The 19,599-nt window shown below is 30.9% G+C and overlaps 1 protein-coding gene and 1 long non-coding RNA gene across 10 annotated transcripts; one reads left to right on the top strand and one right to left on the bottom strand.

Moving 5' to 3' along the window:
- Positions 1–364: 364 nt before the first annotated feature.
- Positions 365–9,821, top strand: LOC120087972 (WAT1-related protein At5g64700-like). Its single transcript, XM_039044998.2, has 7 exons — positions 365–654; positions 783–845; positions 2,062–2,178; positions 6,626–6,878; positions 8,025–8,183; positions 8,381–8,532; positions 9,444–9,821. Exons 1-7 carry the CDS (start codon positions 455–457, stop codon positions 9,619–9,621), a joined length of 1,122 nt encoding a protein of 373 aa, XP_038900926.1. The 5' UTR covers positions 365–454; the 3' UTR covers positions 9,622–9,821.
- Positions 9,822–9,955: 134 nt separating this feature from the next.
- On the bottom strand, positions 9,956–19,191 carry LOC150030071 (uncharacterized). Of its 9 annotated transcripts, none has more exons than XR_016527185.1 (7): positions 19,099–19,191; positions 18,731–19,012; positions 18,562–18,625; positions 18,164–18,222; positions 17,947–18,012; positions 17,793–17,850; positions 9,962–11,129 (listed from the first exon to the last, which is right to left on the bottom strand). It is a non-coding gene; the product is annotated as an uncharacterized LOC150030071 (long non-coding RNA). The 9 variants fall into 9 exon arrangements; XR_016527184.1 differs by having other exon boundaries at positions 9,963–11,129; positions 18,152–18,222; XR_016527180.1 differs by lacking the exons at positions 18,562–18,625; positions 18,731–19,012 and having other exon boundaries at positions 9,956–10,894; positions 11,070–11,129; positions 18,152–18,222; positions 19,099–19,189.
- Positions 19,192–19,599: the final 408 nt, after the last annotated feature.

Genomic DNA, 19,599 nt, shown 5'->3' with positions numbered 1-19,599 from the left:
TTCATCATAATTTGAAACAATACTCGTTTAGTCTATTTATACTTTTAAAAATGATCATTTTAATCCTTTAAGTTTTTAAAATTTAACAGATCACTCATTTTTCGTGAAGGATTATATAAAGATTAAAACGATTGATTTGGAAAGTATATGAATCAGAATAATTTAAAGAGAAGTTAAAAAACAATATTATAAAATATAAAGGAAAGGAAAAAAAAAAGAATGAAAGAAACTAGAGGGATGAGTAGTGAATAGAGAGAGAGCACTAGGGAAGCAAAAGATGGGCCCATATGAGAGGATAAAGGTAGTGTCTTTTTAGGGAGATATCTTTTGGAAATATGAGTAATAATAATAAAAATAAAGGAAGGGAGAAGAGGGGCTGAAGGGAGATTATAAATAGGAAGATGATGAGTTAAGAACAAATAATACACACAACACTACTTTATTTTCATATCATATGATCAATATGAAATATATGATGATGGATGAAAATAAAAGAGCTTTCATGGCTGTGATTCTGATTCAAACCATTTATGCTGGCTTGTTTCTCCTCTCAAAGGCGGCTTTCAATGACGGAATGAACAGCTATATCTTCGTTTTCTATCGTCAAGCCTTCGCTACCGTCTTCCTTTCTCCTATAACCTTCTTTTTTCAATGGTATATTTACCTGACTTTGTAACCATCCATCTATCTGGTTAGAGGTCTCGAAAAGTTGAGTCGTTATATAGTTTTTTTCTTTTTCTTTCTTTCATCTCATTCTTTTTTATTTTCTGTTTGTTTCTCAGGAAAGACGCCCCACCCTTGACATTCTTTACCTTCTGCAAGATTTTTATGCTCTCTTTGTTTGGGTATCTTCTTCTTCTTCTTTTCATCTCCACTCTACTCATAAAGTAATGAATTGGTTCATTCAACTATAATATAATATTATTTGGGTATGTTTCTTTTTAACTATTATGATTTTTGGTTGAGGTTGTTGGTAGATTGAACTGTTTTTGTGTTTGTTTTACACAATTTTTTAATCATGATTTCTGAATTTCGTAGATAAACGTTTGAATTATTAGTTAATCTTTAAAAATAAAGACAAGTTTTTTTTAGTTCTTGTAATTTGGATTGAACTTATGGAAGGCGTGTTCTTAATTTTTGTTTTTTTTTCTAAAAAATAAAACAAAAATCAAAATCTCGTTTTGTAGGTCTCATTTGGTGACCATTTTGCTATTTGTTTTTTTGAAAATTAAGCCTATGAACACTAGTTTCACCTCCAAATTTTTTCATTTATTATCTACTTTTCACCAATGTTTTAAAAAACCAAAAAAAAATTCGAGAACTAAAAAAAAAAAGCTTTCAAAAAGTTGTTTTTGCTTTTAGAATTTAGTTAAGAATTCAATCATTGTATTTTAAGAAAGATGCAAATCATTATAAGAAAATGTGAATCAAATAAACCTAATTATCAAAAACAAAAATAAAAAACCAAATGGTTATCAAACGGATTGTAACTATTTGATTTTTCAAATCGTTCTTTTAACTCCAAAATTTTCATTTTTCTTATTGAAACACACCAAATCTTAACCATATTCCAAAAAAACTTAAATAAGTTTTCAAAACATGATTTGGTTTTTGAAAACATACTAAAAAAGTATATACCAAAACAAAGAAATCAATAAGTGGAATTAGTGTTTTCAAGCTTAATTCTTAAAAACTAAAAAAAAAAAAAAAAAAAAAAAAAATCAAATTTATTTCTTTCACATTTCTTACAATTATTTGTATCTTTCTTAAGTTCAATAGTTGAATTCTTAGTCAAATTCCAAATTCCAAAAACAAATTTTTAAATATTATTATCTTTTTTTTTTTTAGTTTTCAAATTTTGACATGAAAATTTTAAACCATGGATAAAAAGTAGATAACAAAAAAAGAAATTTAGAGATGAAAATAGTGTATATTGATTTACATTTAAAAACAAAAAATCAAAAGTCAAATGGTCATTAAAGAGATATCAAAATGATTATGAAACGGGTTGAGAATGATTATCAAACCGAGCTTAAATGTTGAGATTGTTTTGGTTTGCAGGATAGCCATATGTTTAAATCTTTATGGGATTGCTCTTGTGTACACGTCAGCAACATTGGCTGCAGCAACTACAAATTCTCTTCCTGTCATCACCTTCTTCGTCGCCCTCTTAATTAGGTACACACTAATTAATTCCTTAATTAAATTAGAAATTTAACTCTTCAAATTATTCCCTTAAATTTCAATATACATTTTTTTTTTTTTACAATTATGTTATTTGTTAAACCCATACTTTTTTTTTTTTTAATATTTTTCAACAATCGAAGAATATATAGAGGATTAATTCTATTACTTTGAGTTTTTAGGATAATGTTTGAATTGTTGTATTGTAATTTTTTAAAGAATTTTTAAAGAATTCATTAATTAATAGATTATTGAAGTTTAATTTATAATTAAATACAATGAATCTTATGTTTATTTAAAAATTAAAGGCTGAGAATTTACTATAACTACTTGTTCATATATATCTATAATAAGAATGAATGAAAAAGTCTTTTCTATAGTAACTTTTGGTCTATATAAAGAAGTTAATTCAACAAAGAGAGATGCTAAAAGGCAAAGAATTTATTCCCTTATTTTATTTGTGCTTTATTATTAATTTAAATGTTTTATTTCTCTCATACTAACTTTTAAAAAAGAGGCAGATTCCATGATGATTCCTTAATTTGGGTCAAAATTGAATGAAATAGATTTAGAAAAAAACAAACTCTCTTTCTAATGTTGTTAAAATGTATTTGGTACATAGGTTGATGAAAATTGTTTTTAATTCATTAAAAATAATACTTTTCAGATATTTGGCTACATAACAATAAAGTATTTTAAAATTCTAAATATTTAAATGTAATGCTTAGAGGATGTACTTGAATGACTCATTTTAATATAACTAATTTGTTTTAATTTTTAATTCTCAAAATTAAGCTTGATTAATAATATTTTTTTTTTATAATCTAGCTAGCCATTATTTCTTATATATCCTCGACACATTCTATTTTTTTTTTTCCCAAACATTTAAGCTCTGTTTAATAATTATTTAGTTTTTTTTATTTTTTAAAAATTAAACTTATTTCGCACATTTTTAAGAGGATTTGCATCTTTCTTAAATATAATGGTTGAATATTTAGCCAAATTCTAAATTCCAAAAACAATTTTTTGAAAGCTACTTTTTCTAATTCTCAAAATTTGGCTAGATTTTTAAACCATTAGTGAAAATTAGATAACAAATGAAGAAATTTGGAGGTGAAACTAGTGTTTATAGGTTTAATTTTCAAAAAATAAAAAACGAAATGATTATCAAACGAGACCTTAATGTTCCGTTTTTCACTCGAAAATGAAAAATAAATAAAACTTGATGACCACAAAAATTTATAATTTAACTTATCACTTTTGTGATGATAGTTTCCAATATGAGTTTAAGAAAGGGGGGAGAGTAAAATGAGAAACATAATGGCCAAGTTGAAGAAGGCCATATTGTTTGGAGTGGAAACCCTAAATTTAGATGAGAAGAGCCAAAGACGGTGTCAATGTAAATAGTAAAATTTATTTTGGAAATGATTGATGGGATGGATTCTTGAGATCACAAGGAAAAAAGAAAAAAAAAAAGCAAAGAAATAACAAGTGAAAAGAAGATAATAGAAGAAAAACCATATGAAGTATAGTGTCCCTACCTCTATATATACAAAGGATGGGATCAGTTGGTATACCGTAACATATCAGCTAAGTTGACACTTTTTTTATTGCCTTCATCACATCCGGACCATACATTTAAAAAGGCTATAATTCCATATCACAAAGACCAATGTTAGTATTGACAAATATATATTTGGATATTCAAATTTTGTGAATTGAATAATATTTTATGGAAGTGTTGGATTCTTTCGATTTTTCTATATATTATAGTATAGAATCATACATAGAAAACTCTTTGATCTACTTTTTGAAAGTGTATATAATAATCATTTTCTTATACAAACATATACATGATGGTTACTTTTAGCATCAACATTTTTCTTTTCATATCATAATGTTTAAAAACTTTAGATAATTAATCAAAAGAGGTTTAAGCAACATTGGATAAACAAAAGAATTATAAATGAAAGGCTCTAAATTAAATTCTAAAAGAACAAAAACAAAATAACATTGTCGAATAATCATTAATGTTATTTGGAATTTGGCAAGGATTTAGAAAGGTTGCTAAAAGTTTATTATAAAACAAACGAACTTTAATTTAAAAACAAACATCCAAAAAGTGAAGAATATATCAAACTAAACAAAGGTGTGTTATATACTATGAAGTTAAAATAAGAGATCAATTTCAGTTAAATTACAAATCTGGTCTCTATCATTTAGAAAAAGTTATAATTTAGTATTTATGAATTATAAAATCCTCTTAAATAGTCCTTATGATAGGAACTATTTATAGATATTTACCAAACCTTAAAAATTAAATTTTAATTTTTAAAATTATAAAACTAAATTCTACTTTCACCTGACTATAGGAACCAATCTTGTAATTTATCCATAAATTTTATCTTTTACGTTACATCTGCTTACAAAAGGGCAAAGAGAAAGTTAATTACCATTAACGTTTTGAGACAAGAAATCAAACAATAACTTTTGAGATGGTAATTGCTAAGTTATATGTGTTTCAATTGCTTTTTTTATTTCTCTCTTGAGTTCGACTAATGTGGAGTGGAAGATTTGAATAACTTCTAATTTTTAGATTGAGAATATTGAAGATCCACATTAAAAAAAATTGATAGACTTCACAATTTATATAAGATACAAAGTCACTTTCGTCTTACAATTGGTTTTCAAATAAAATTTTAGATTATATATTTAATAAATGATACATATCTTATGTTAGTTGAATTATGTTTATTTAACTTTAGATCACGATATCTGATTGATATATATAGTATGTGGTAATCATTAAAAACGTACAAGTGAAAAGGCTTTCGTTTATTGAGTCATTTCATTGCTGAAATTTATAGAACATGAATTAAAGCTGATTCGTAGTACTAAAATAAGAGGAAAAAACGACAAAGAAAAGCTGATTAAGTTGTGGATTGAATTACACACAATACAACATTTAATGGTCCATTTTGCTTTAATAAACAGATATCTAAAGTCATTCTTGTCAATAATGTAATTATTATTTAAAGCTCTCTCTCTATTCAGTGGAGTCCATAGTATTTTGTCTTGTTACCAACTTTCTTTAGTTACATTTTTCTTTTGTCTAATCATTTTTTTTATTACATTTAATATGGCATTTTATGTCACAAATTTCTAAATTGAGTTAAATTCATGTAGCACTTTGAGTGTAAAACTCGTAACATAAATCAAATCTTAATGTTTGTATAAGAATTAAAACAGAGGGTTTGGAAGCATGGAAAATTAATTAAATGGTAAATTATAACTTTTGTCTCTAAAGTTTAATGTTGGTGTATAAATGGTCGTATACTTTTAATTTTGTGTTTAATATCTTGTTGAGCCTTAAAAATATTTAATATGTATCTTTGAACTTTCAATTTTATATCTAATAGATTCTTGACATATTCAATGGTGTTTTAAGGTTAACAAATATAGTCTGTTAAACAAATCAATTAGAACGACCTTTGAGTATGTGTTCAATAGTTTATTTTTTAAGGAAAGGTTAAGTAGGTTGAGGATATATAAAACATAGAATTAAAAGTTTAAGGATTTATTATATACAAAATTGAAAGTTTTAGGGAGAGTTATCAGACATTGATCTATTCGATGAAAAATTAAGAATTTGGAACACCTAATAGAATACTTTTTTTAAGATCTGAAGATTATTGGACACAAACCTAAATGTTTAGAGGCTAAACTTGTACTTTAGTTAATAAATAAAACACTTCTAAATTTGAATAAATGGGAAAAAATAATACTCTTAAGTTTAAAAAAAGATTTGTAGATTTTTTTTTGGTTGGGTTGGATATTTTATCAATGAGCTAATTAAGTTCAAGTATTCTTATCGATTTAAACTTCATGTCTAGATTTACGACCTTACTTAAATAAGATCTATATCGTATAAATTATACATATGTATTCTTGAATTTTAAAAACTTCATGTCTAAATTGGAGTATTTTCGGCCTTATTTGGTAACCATTTGATTTTTTCTTTTTTTTTTTTTTTAAAAAAAATTAAGTCTATTTCATGCACATTTCTTATAATGATTTGTATCTTTTCAATTACAATGGTGAATTCTTGACTAAATTTAAAAAAAAAAAAAAAAAATTGAAAGTTACTTTTTTTTAGTACTCAATATTTAGCTTGGTTTTTTAAATAATTGGTGATGAAAAGTAGATAACAAAGGAAGAAATTTGGAGGTGGAATTAGCGTCTATAGACTTAATTTTCAAAAACAAAAACAAAAAATAAAATAGTTATCGAACGGGACCGATAATTTGATTAGGTATTTGTTTAATATGAACCATTTATGTCAAGGTTTTTAATGTTAAGAACCCAATATTTATTTTTCATCACTTTTCATTTTTATTAATTATCATTTCTTAAAAAGCATTTGTTCCCTTAATTTTGATAGGATGGAAGTGTTAAGGTTGAAGTCAATAGCAGGAATTGCAAAGCTAGCAGGAATATTATTGTGCATTGGTGGAGTGGGAATGTTAGCATTTTACAAAGGCCCTCAATTGAACTTATTTAACAATCATCATCTCTTTAATGTCCATAACCCCAATGACAATTCTTCTTCTCTTGCATTGCCCAAATCTTGGTTGAAGGGTTGCTTTTTGATGCTAGCTTCCAATACCTTATGGGGTATTTGGATTGTTCTTCAGGTATCAATTTTCATCTCTATATATATGTTCTTCGAATCATTTGATGATCTATTTACGTTTAGAAATCAGCCAGATTTTGTAATAGTATGTTAAGAACTCATTTCATTACCTTTTTTTTTCCTTTTAGTTTTTTAGTTTTCCTTCTTTTCCAATTTCTTTACGATATATTTGATTATTTTTTTAGCCAAATTTTAAAAACAGGAACAAGGATTTTAATCTTATTATTTTTAGTTTTAAAATTTGTCTAATATTTTAATTTTTTTTAAGTATAGATAATAAAACAGAGAAACACATGAGTGGAAGTAAGTTGTTCGCTTTTAAAAGTTGGTTTTATCTGATATAGAATGAAATTCTTTCCTTCACGTTTCTTTGAAGCATTTCAAATTCACTTTTGACTTTAATCTTTAGTCTTTTGAATTTAGGAAAAATAATTTGTTTACTATTTCTTTCTTCTCTTTCATGCTTTAAGCCAAATAATAAAAGAGAAGCTACAAGAATATAAAGAAAGAAAAAACAAAACAAAAAAAACAAATACACATCATTATGAAAAAACTACTATGTAGATTTAAAATTTAAAATTTAACTAGATTAAGATTATAAACGAAAAACTAACAATTTTCTTTTTAAAAAAAAAAAAAAAAGGAAAAAGAAAAAAACTTGAAAATAGTTAATAAAGTAATCATTTATTAGTCCAAACTTGTAGGACACTTAAAACTATTAGAGACTCTTTGGGAGGTAATAGGAATGCAATGATTACTAGATTCAGAGGAGTTTTGAAATGCGTGAACAATCGAAGATGAATTGAAAATGGTGGGAAAGAGTATTAGGTTGAAAAGTGTGGAATAGAATGAGTTTGATGCAAATAGGTCCAAAATACTTAATCTAGACATGAGTTTTGGATTACATTACATTACAAATCCTTTTTCATTATGATCCCCCAAACACTTCCGTAGTTGTTAGATCTTATCTAATCTTTTAGTCTAGAATATGTTTCATTGAATTGATGAATATTCAAATGGACATTTTTCTACATCTATAGCACTATAAGATTTCACTTGTCTATATATATATAATTTGTATAGTGTTTTTCTGAGATTCAGAAATGTTTAGTGGGTTAATCAATTTGTATATTATTTGAAAAAACAGGCATTTGTATTGAAAAGCTATCCTTCAAAGCTTCTGTTGACAAATCTTCAATGTTTATTAAGTTCGTTTCAATCATTTGCTATTGCTATTGCAATGGAGAGAGATCCTCAACAATGGAAACTTGGTTGGAATCTTAGGCTTCTCTCAGTCGCATACACTGTAATTTTCTCTCTTCACTTTTCCATTATGATTAACCAAAAAAAAAAAAAAAATGATTATTTATTTATTTATTTATGAAGTTCTTTAATTACGACGTAGGGATTGACCTATCAATTTTTTAAGATAGTAATTAGTATTTTATTTATTGATTAGTTATGCATTTGGATCGATAAATAATAGAACTAATTTTGTCGTAGGGTATTGTGGTGACCGCGGTTACATATTGTCTTCAAGCTTGGATTGTTGAGAAGAAAGGACCAGTTTATCTAGCCATGTCTACACCTTTTTCTCTTCTCATTACAATCTTCTTCTCTGCTACTTTTCTAGGAGAGAGTATCACTCTTGGAAGGTAATTACTTAGGATTTCGTTTGATAATCATTTAATTTTCAAAGTTTTGTTTGTTTTTCTGATCGTTTCTTCATCATGATTTTCATATTAACGTTTGAGTTCTAAGCTAAATTCCAAACATAAAAACAAATTTTAAAAATTTTTGTTTTTAAGTTTTAGAATTTGGCTTAAATTTTAAAAGTACTCCTAAAATTTGACAAATAAAATATAGAAACCAATTGATACAAGTGGTGATTATAAGTTTAATTTTCAAAAACAAAAAATAGAAAACCAAATGCCTTAAGCCAGTTTAGTAAAAAATGATAAGTACAAAACCAAATGCCTTATACTTATCGTTTGCTTTGGTTGAATGCATCGCTTTTGGATTTGGGGTATAAGATAAGGGTGTTAGGGATATGCTAACGTAGCTGAGATAACCTAGTGCACCAATTGATCCCTCTTTTCATTAGTATATTGTTAAAAAAATATTTCATTTTTAGGTTTTTGTTTTAGATATTTGTTTTTATTTCCTTATAATCTTCCCATTATGATTTATATTCGTTGAAATACTTGAGTTCCTAATCAAATTCTATAAACAAATACTACTTTTTTAATTTTTCAAAAAATAGGCTTGGTTTTAAAAAGTAAAAAGTGTGGATGACAAAACTATTATATTTATTATTGTTTATAAGTTTAATTTTCAAATTGAAAACAAAAAATAAAATTGTTAGGAAACGAAACCTTAACAATTATTTATATGTAATGTTTAAAACCTATTCTTCCCATTATATTCATTTCTATCATGGTGGGAGGTTTTGAATTCTAGACCTCTTGATGGGTAACACATACTGAGCTATACTCGGTTTGACTTTTTATTATTCATGTTTTTTTTTTTGTTTCTAAAAGAACTTTTTTGGGTGTTGTGTTTGCAGTACTTTAGGGGGTATGTTGCTGGTGGGAGGGCTTTACTTTGTGCTATGGGGAAAGAGCAAAGAGCAAAAAATAAGTGAAGGATTGAAAGAAGGTGGCAAAGAATGCAACATTGAAGGGAAGGATATCACTAAGTTAGGCAATGGATTAAATCCAACATCTTCAGTTGAAAATGTCTAAATTATTAATCATATGAATATATGTGTATTTTTTTTAAAAAAATTAAGTTAGAGTAGATTTTTATTTTTCAAATTATATATGGGAGGGGTTTGAAAGTGTAGAAATCTTAATTGGTTAGATTAATTTTTATTATGACTATGCTTAAATTATTTCAAGAAATAAAAGCGAAATGGTCGATTATAAGATCATAATTTCACAAATGTCCAACCATCTGAATAGACATTAGATATCTTTCCATCATTAATACATGTTTATTGAAATATTGGTGAATCTAATATGAAACTATACAAGTTCTACACAATGTTAATGACAACAAAAAAGATGACAAGTCAAATTGTGTGAATAACAAAAACTTCAAGATACAGAGATTGATAGCTTAATTTAATTTGGTGCAAGATCACCTACGTATAGGGACAATGTGCTTAAGGAAAATAATTTCACTAATATAGAGTTAAACAATTACAACGAGGTACTTATCTATTAAATAACCTCTACCGTGCTTCTCAAAAGCTCACTCCTTGGTGATGAGTTTACAATCCTCCTAAACTTGAGAATCTCTTTCTTGTTGTAGTGTCAGTCTTTACACCTCTTGAACTTAGATTGCTCTAAGTATATTAATATACAACTTCTTCATTACACTACTACAGACATTGAATAATGTGACATTTTTCCAATGTCAAGTAAAGGGTATAGCTGACGCTTATAAAAGTATCGAGTATTCGACTGTCAAGTATAATGTGATAATTTATTTCCGAAAAAATGTCAAGACAAATGTTTCTTGATATAATTTCTGTGTCAAGAAAGATAATACACTTGACATTACTAGTACGTCAAGTTTATTGATTCTTGACATTCATTACGTATCATATATGATAACTCTTGATGTTTTTTATTTGTCATGTATATGTTTTTTTTTTTCTTCAAATTAAATGTCCCAATTGATATTCTCATTTTCTGTCTTGTATTCCAACAATACAATTACATAAACTAAATAAACATTATACATTTAAAATCTATAAACTCAATATATTCACAAAAAATTTCTATTCAAATTACAACAATATTTCTCTTTCACATGTACATGCACAAAATAAAATCTCAACTATTGCTTTTGTATACAAAATTCAAATTTTGACAAACACAAAAGTGACAAATTGTTTAATAAGTAACCTCTCAACGAAGTACATTATTTAATCTATACATTGAGTTTTGAAGTCTAAAGATCGAGAACTAAGGGTCAGGCAAGGCATGTTTAAGCAAGTCAACCTGTAAACTAGAATAAATGGCGATAACATCAAATTTCAAAATATAGAAATAATTGTTAAGGTACAACAATAACAAAAAGTCATGCACAAGAAAAAAAGTACATGATTGGCTTACTTTATGCAATGGAAAAATATCATACTCGAAACTTAGAAAATATCTACAACTTAAAGTTAGAGACTTACTGACATTTCATTCATTCTCTTTTGACCATATCCAACCTCAGGAGGAACAATTACCTTTTGCTGCAAAACGAAGGAAGATGGGAGAAATTTGAGAAAATATAATAAAGAGAAAGAAGATTATCAACAAATCAAGCACATGCTAAAATTTAAAATAGAAGAATGCAGATAACTTTCACCCAATTTTCACAACTTTCAAGCAAAAGCAAAGTGCACCTTTAATAGAAAACTAATATAGGAATGAATGAGTAGAAGAGAATATTGGAAGCCAAATCTTATCTACAAGCAATAAAAAATTTCTATACATGCACACTCATTCCCACAACTAAGTAGTAGCACAACAAGTCCAAGTTCAACAGAACATGAAATGTGTTCATCTTGCTAAAACTTAATCATATACATACAAATTTTAGAAAATAACAAAGTTTTTAAGTGGGTTTTATTGGATTTTTGAAAAAATTAAAGGCCTAATGGCTGTAATTATTGAGCAGTGGCAAACTTGTAATTATTCTTTTCTTCTCCACTTAGGGCAGCAAATGGTGGGTTTTTAATTAGCTGAAGAAAAAGAAATTGCAGCAGCCACTTAAGCTTTTTTTTTTTTTGGCTGTGAAGTTGAAGCCGGAGGAGACCACGAGCCACCTGAAGCAAGAGACAGTGCCGCAACTGTCTGGGTTGAGCGGATCGGGAGGCAGTCGGTTCAGGCGGCGTGGGTGTCCGACGAGATCGATTTCCGTCCGACGAGCGAGGTCGACGGCGTGGGTGTGGATTTTGCGCCGGTTCTTGCGTGGAGCGGCAGTAGTGAGAGAAACACGTGGGTCTGCGCATGGTTCGCCGATTAAAGGCGATAGCGCACTGTTTTTGGCTGTTTTACAGTGGGTTGTTCTCAGTTTTCAGAGACGACGTCTAATGCAGATTTCTCGGTATCAGTGGATACTTAAAATTACAGATTGGTGATTTCTTTGATTACCTGTAATTTGTAAAATTCCTTTATTGCTCATTAATAAATTAATTCAAGCTAGTTCTCAAAGTGGATGTAGACCAAACTGGTTAAACCACTATATATCTTGGTGTTCTTTACTGCTTTCGATTTATTTCTGCTGATTGTTTGCGTTCTGTTTGGCCATCTAAGTTAGGTTCCGAAACTCTCACAAGTGGTATCAGAGCTCTAGTTGATCTAAGAAGGGTGTGTGGTAGTGTGTGCTGGCATATTCTGTGTTTAGGGATATTTTTTTGTTGGAATTAATTTGACAGATGACTTCGATGTCTACACGGTTCGAAGTTGTTAAGTTTGATGGGAAAGGTGATTTCGGGTTATGGAGGAAAAAGATTAGGGCTATTCTAGTACAACAAAAGGTAGCCAAAATCTTAGACGAACATAACCTTCCACCAACAATTACAGAAGCTAAAAAAAGGGATATGGATGAGATGGCCTATTCGACAATAATTTTGTATCTGTTGGAGTGCTTAGGCTAGTAGATGAGGCCACTACTACAGCGGAGTTGTGGAAGAAACTGAAAAGTCTTTATTTGACAAAGTCCTTGCCAAATAAATTATATCTAAAGGAGAAATTCTTTGGATATAAGATGGACTCAAGTAAAAGCTTAGACGAGAACCTAGATGAATTTCAGAAGATTATAGTTGATCTCAATAACATCAGTGAGAAGATGTCGGATGAAAATCAAGCAGTTATTCTTCTGAATTCTTTGTCAGAATCGTATCGAGAAGTTAAGGCAGCTATTAAATATGGATGGGATTCATTGTCCATGGATATAGTGTTGGATGCCTTGAGAACGAGAAATCTCGAGATTAAAAATGAACGCAAGGATGGAGAGTTACTCATGGCAAGAGGTAGAAATGAGAAAAAGAACAGAAAAGGAAAAGAGTCAAGATCCAAGTCAAAATCAAAGGGGAAAAATAAAAAGTGTTTCCTATGTCATAAAGGACACTTTAGAAAAAATTACCCTTTGAATAAGAGCAAGGAAGCGTCAAGTAGTAAGCATGTAGGGGATTCTAGTGCAGCAAATATTACGATGGGTATGATTCAGCAGAGGTTTTTATGGTGTCCAGTAGGGACATGCTTGGATCATGGATTTAGGGTGCACGTTTCACATGACTCCTAATCGGGATTTCTTGATTGACTTTCAGGAAAAGATGGGGGATCAGTTCTGCTTTGTGATAATGGTGCTTGTGATGTAAAAGAAATTGGGTCAGTTCGAATTGCAACACATGATGGTATGATCAGAATTCTTACAAATGTAAGGTATGTTCCAAAACTCGAAATCTAATTTCTCTGGATGAATTAGATAGAGTAGGTTATTCTTATAAATCTGAGAATGGAGTTCTGAAGATTGTCAAGGGTTCTTTGGTTATGCTGAAGGGGACCTTGAGGAATGGTCTTTATGTGTTAGAGGGTACTATAGTTTCAGGTAGTGCTGCTGTTGAATCTGAGAAAGAAACAAATAAATATATGTTATGGCATAACAGACTAGCTCATGTCAGTGAAAGAGGTCTTCAAGCTCTTTCAGAACAAGGTTTGCTTGGAGGAGTTATTGAACACCCATTTTGTGAACATTGCATAATGGGAAAGCCTACTAGAGTGAAGTTTGGGAAAGGAAGCATTCTACCAAAGGAATTTTGGATTATATTCATTCAGATTTATAGGGTCTTAAAAAGGTACCTTCTATGGGAGGTTCGAGATACTTTATTTCGATCATTGATGATTTTTCAAGAAAGGTGTGGATGCATCCACTGAAATAGAAGGATGAAGCTTTTGAGAAATTTCTTGAATGGAAAAAGCAAGTTGAGAACCAGACAGGCAGGAAGGTAAAGTATCTGAGGACAAACAATAGTTTAGAATTTGTGAATCACAAATTTGATAAATTTTGTAAATCTGAGGGAATTATGAGGCATTTAACTGTTACTATACTCCACAACAAAATGGTTTAGAGGTTTAACAGAACAATTATGGAACGTACAAGATGTCTTTTGACAAATGCTTCATTACCCTTCAAATTTTGGGGGAAGCTGCTCAAACAGCCTGTTATCTTATTAATAGGAGTTCGTCTTCCGCTTTAGGCCTAAAGACTCCTCAGGAGATATAGATAGGAAAAGCTCCAAGTTTGGATCATCTCAGAATGTTTGGATGTTCAGCTTATGCTCATGTTAAGAAAGGTCAAATTTTGGGGGAAGCTGCTCAAACAGCCTGTTATCTTATTAATAGGAGTCCGTCTTCCGCTTTAGGCATAAAGACTCCTCAGGAGATATAGACAGGAAAAGCTCCAAGTTTGGATCATCTCAGAATGTTTGGATGTTCAGCTTATGCTCATGTTAAGGAAGGGAATCTGAACAAGAGGGCATTGAAATGTATGTTTATTGGCTATTCTCAGAGTGTTAAAGGATATAAACTTTGGTGTTTGGAAGAGAGCAGAAATAAATGCATTATCAGCAGAGATGTGACCTTTAATGAAACAGAGATATCATTTTGTGTCAAAGAGCAGCAGAAACAGCAGACAGTTGATAAGATTGAGGCAGAGGTTAGAATTGATTATAAAGCACAACCATCAGTTAGTTCAGGTGATTCCAGTGATCAGTCATCCAGTTCTGATGGTAGACAGCCTTAACTGTAGAGAACTTTGATTGATGAGGGAGCTTTTGGTGAAGAAAGCTCAAGTAGCAGTGACCTACAGAACTATCAGCTTACACATGACAGGCCTCAGCGGGTGAGGCAAGCTCCTACGAGGTATGGTTATGCTGATTTAGTTGCTTATGCTCTTACTTGTGCAGCTGACAGTATTGAAATAGAGCCTCTTACTTTTGAGGAGGCTATTGTATCTGATTCGAAGGAATAGTGGAAGGATGCTATGGAAGCAGAATTGTTCTCGTTGCAGAAGAATCAGACATGGTCATTGGTTCTAAAACCTCCTAATCAGAAACTCATTCAGTCCAAATGGATTTATAAAATCAAGCCAGGTACAGGAGGTGACAGTAAGCTTAGGTATAAGGTTTGACTGGTAGCCAAGGGCTATACTCAAAAGGAGGGAGTTGACTTTCATGAGATTTTCTCTCTGGTGATGAGGCATTCTTCCATTCGATTAATTTTATCTATTGCTGTTCACTTTGATATGTTTGTTGAACAGATGGACGTCACCACAGCTTTCCTTCATGGTGAATTGGAGGAAGCGGTCTACATGGCTTAACCTAAGGGCTATGAGATGAAAGGAAAGGAAGACATGGTTTGTCATCTTCACAGGTCCATCTATGGACTGAAGCAATCGCCGAGACAGTGGTATATCAGGTTTGACACCTTTATTCTGAAGCAGGGGTTTCAAAAGAGCTTATATGATGTCTGCGTGTACTGGAAACTATCTCAGAAAGATACATATACTTATCCACTTCTATATGTAGATGATATGATTCTGGTATCTAAGGATTATTCTGAAATCTGTGATCTTAAGAAACAATTGAGTAGTAAATTTGAGATGAAAGATTTAGGTGAACTGAAAAGGATGGCATAGATGTGAAAAGAGATAGGGAGAAAGGTTTGTTAACCATTTTGCAGGAGAGTTATGTGCATAAACTGCTTGAGAAGTATAATATGTCTGGTTGTAAAGCAGTTTCGACACCCTTAGCATCTCATTTTATGCTTTCTTCATCTCAGTTTCCTGTTACTGAACAAGAAAGGTTAGAGATGGCTAATATTCCCTATTGTAATGCTGTTGGAAGTATTATGTATTTGATGATTTGTACTAGGCCTGACTTGGGATATGCTATGAGTATGATAAGTATGTTTATGTCAAATCCTGGGAAGAAGCATTGGAATGCAGTTAAATGGGTGCTTCGATATTTGAAAGGTAGTGCCAGTGTATCATTGTGTTTTAGTAGGCATTGTGATAAATCAGCACTGTTGGAAAGCTTCACAGATGCTGCAGACCTTGATAAAAGAAGGTCTATATCAGGTCACATTTTTCGTTTGTTTGGTAATGTGGTCATTTGGAAGGTTGCTCTACAGTCAGTTGTTGCATTGTCTACTACTGAGTCAGAGTATATTTCAGTGGGTGAAACTGTGAAAGAGGCAGTGTGGTTGAAAAGGATAGTTGGTGAGTTGTTGTCGTAGGAGTTCATTCCTATCATCCGTTGTGATAGCCAGAGTGCTACTCATCTTGCGAAGAATCCATCTCATCACGAACGGTCTAAGCATATCGATGTCAAATTTCATTTTATCAGAGAAGTTGTGGCCTAGAAAGATGTTGAACTGGTCAAGGTTCATGAATTTGTCAGATATGTTAACCAAGGTTCTTCGAGAATCAACTTGGCACTTAAATATTCTTGTGTAGAAAATAACAAGGTTTTTAAGTGGGTTTTATTGGGTTTTTGAAAAAATTAAAGGCCCAATGGCATTATTATAATTATTGAGCAGTGGCAAACTTGTAATTACTCTATTCTTTTCCACTTAGGGCAGCAAATCGTGGGTTTTTAATTAGCTGAAGAAAAAGAAATTGCAGCAGTCGCTTAAGTTATTTTTTTCTGTGAAGTTGAAGCCGCCTCACGTGGGAGCTGAAGGAGACCACAAGCCGCTTGAAGCAAGAGACAGCGCTGCAGCCGTCTAGGTTGAGCGGATCGGGAGGCAATCGGTTTAGGCAGCGTGGGTGTCCGACGAGATCGATTTTCGTTCGGCGAGCGAGGCCGACGGCGTGGGCGTGGGCATGGGTTTCGCGCCGGTTCTTGCATGGAGTGGCAGCAGTGAGAGAAACGCGCGGGTCTGCGCGTGGTTCGCCGGGTGCAGTTGGTATCAATGGATACTTAAAATTATAGATTGGTGATTTCGTTGATTATCTGTAATTTGTAAAATTCCTTTATTGCTCATTAATAAATTAATTCAAGCTGGTTCTCAAAGTGGATGTAGGTCGAACCACTTTATATCTTGGTCTGATTTATTTCTGCTGATTGTTTGCGTTCTGTTTGGCCATCTAAGTTAGGTTCAGAAACTCTCACAATAACAACAAATGAGTTTCCAAGAGTTGAAAATATAATTCAAGCACTTAAAATCAAATAAACTAAACTATGGAACCCATTGTCGTACTCTAAAGACAATTTTCAAAACTAAATAGTTAGCAATCTTTCATAGTAAAAACCCTTAGAAATAGAAATTTTTAAATCAAATTTTATAAAAATTTCGGCAAAGTTTCCTCTGAAAATTTGATAAGCCACACTTAAAAAAGGAAAATACACTCCCAAAATATTTGTTTAAAATCAACAACCAAGTGTGTCTCACCACACACTCTTCAACAAAATTCGGATCACCAGATTAGAAACACATCATTAAAATCAAATAAGAGAGAATGTGCAAGTTTTCTTTTACAAGAATCTAAGGCTAACCACTCTAGTTATAAATTTTTAAAAAATATATGATGGCAAAATTATAAATGCATAAATTAAAAAAAAAAAAAAAAAAAAAAAAAAAAAAAAAAAAAAAACTTCTCTTGGAAAAGCCCAAAATTGTAACATATAATAATAAATCCAAATTTAAGTTCAACCTCTAGGACTTGATTTCATTCACTAAAATAACCAATTAAATCTAAATAAATTACTCGATGTGTGGCTTGATTCAAATGCCACTTCAAAACTACAACTAAGTAATCCAACCTACGGAAAGTTCAATAATAATGGTTACAAACCCAAATCCAGCAACTATCTAATGAGTCTAAAAGAGTTTCAAGGACTCAATACCTATCAAACGTCCAAACATCGTTAATTTTGTTGGACAGTGGCTCCAATCCTTTGAAATCTTTGAATTGAACATCAAAAATTGAAAATAACTCAATTATTAGACCAATACTTCAATGGGTAACAAAGAACTATTAATACTAATCTCCAAACTTACCAAAACCTTGCCAAGATCGGTCTCAAATCTATTGGACAAAAACTCAACTCCTTCCAACACTTCAATCTAACACCAAAAAAGTGTCATGTATTATTAAGTCAATGTCAAAACTTATTGATTGTTCAAAAATCTTCAAGCAAAACCACCAACACTATGGAACAAACCCAATATCCAATAGTAAACAAGATATACCTCATATACTTACCGAAAATCTTACCGAAGTCGATATCAACCTATTGGACAACACATTAATGTTCTCCAATCTTGAATCTAAAGCTAAATCACAAAAAGCTTCAATCAATTTGGGTAAAAAACTTATGGGTATTTAGAAATTTCCAAGAAACCCACCAAATCATCAAATCATCCATTTCAACCACATCTCCACAAAAATCAATCAAACAAACAAATCCCAATACACAAAATAGCAATAAGAAGAAAAATAAGAATCAAGAACCACATTACATTCCTAAGTGATTCGAACAGCTCAGTCACAGCCCAGAACAAGAAAAATCATCAAGAAATGAAGAGGGAAGGAAGATGGGGACAATCAAACAAGAAAATGAAAGGTACCCGCTTGACCCTGGCAAGAATTGTTAAAACCCTTAAAACACTTACCAAAAGATCCTTGAAACCTCAACGTCTGTTGGACAGCACTTCGAAACACCTAAAAAAGCACAATCTAATCTCCAAACACCATGGATAAAAACAATCTTGCATTAATACTTAATGGGTTATCAAAATCCTCCCCCATTACAACTTCATACTAAAAAGACATAGCACTTACAAAATTTGACAAAAAGCGGATGGTTGGTGACTAAGGGCGGAGTACATTGGCAACGAGCAACGATAGACACGTGACATATTGGCTGTTGGGATGGTAGATCTGAGACCTAAGAGAGAGAAAGTTTGGAGGAGAGAGAGATAGGTTGGATAAGAGAGAGGGCTGAAAGAAAATTAGGAAGAAGATGAAAGAGATGGAAATCGGAAGTTGAAGCATGGGATGAGAGGGAAAATGAAAAAGAAGAGAGGCGTGGGAGACATGAGGAGCTTAGATATATATGAAACCCTAAAAAAATTAAACCACAAATTACTTGAAATTTATAAAACGTCATGCAAAAACGGAATGAAAAAAATCTGAAAAGTTCTACTAACCTCCATTTTTTTCATTATTCTCGACGATTTTCATCAAATTTACGTGTTACTTGACATTTTTTAATAAAAGCGTCAAGTAATGTGATTTTTGTAGTGGTGTTAAAGTAGAAGTTTGAATGAACACTTCAGTCGAACACTAATAGCAAACGACAACAACCTCAAAGAGAGGTTCACACATCCTTATCATCTATAATCACAACTCACGTAATACACTTATTACTCAAAAGGGCTAACCCTAAAAAGACACAAAGACCACAAATGTATATGAGCAAAAAGAGGAAACAACTCTGTATAGAAAAGAATCTTTGCCGAGGCAGAACTAGAAACTAGATTAAGGAAATATGCAACAAATAAGGAAAAGTATTTTCTAGACAAAAACATTTAAGATTACCGTGATACTCTTGATAAGTAAAAGAAATTTTACCTAAATAAAAAATCAGCCAATCCAACTATAGTAACATTTATTATACTCATGTTCATTAAGGTTTACGAAGACACTGT

Source organism: Benincasa hispida, unplaced genomic scaffold, assembly GCF_027475165.1.
Source record: "Benincasa hispida cultivar pf3 unplaced genomic scaffold, pf3_genome.v1.1 HicScf620, whole genome shotgun sequence".
Lineage (NCBI taxonomy): Eukaryota > Viridiplantae > Streptophyta > Magnoliopsida > Cucurbitales > Cucurbitaceae > Benincasa > Benincasa hispida.
Note: the sequence above shows the minus strand (reverse complement) of the source record. Positions and strands in the feature narration are given on the sequence as shown.

Coding starts and splice junctions, on each gene's coding strand:
- LOC120087972 (XM_039044998.2), top strand. CDS start 455: ATGATCAATATGAAATATATGATGATGGATGAAAATAAAAGAGCTTTC. Junction 2,179..6,625: donor TTCGTCGCCCTCTTAATTAG/GTACACACTAAT, acceptor TAATTTTGATAG/GATGGAAGTGTTAAGGTTGA. Junction 8,533..9,443: donor GAGAGTATCACTCTTGGAAG/GTAATTACTTAG, acceptor TTGTGTTTGCAG/TACTTTAGGGGGTATGTTGC.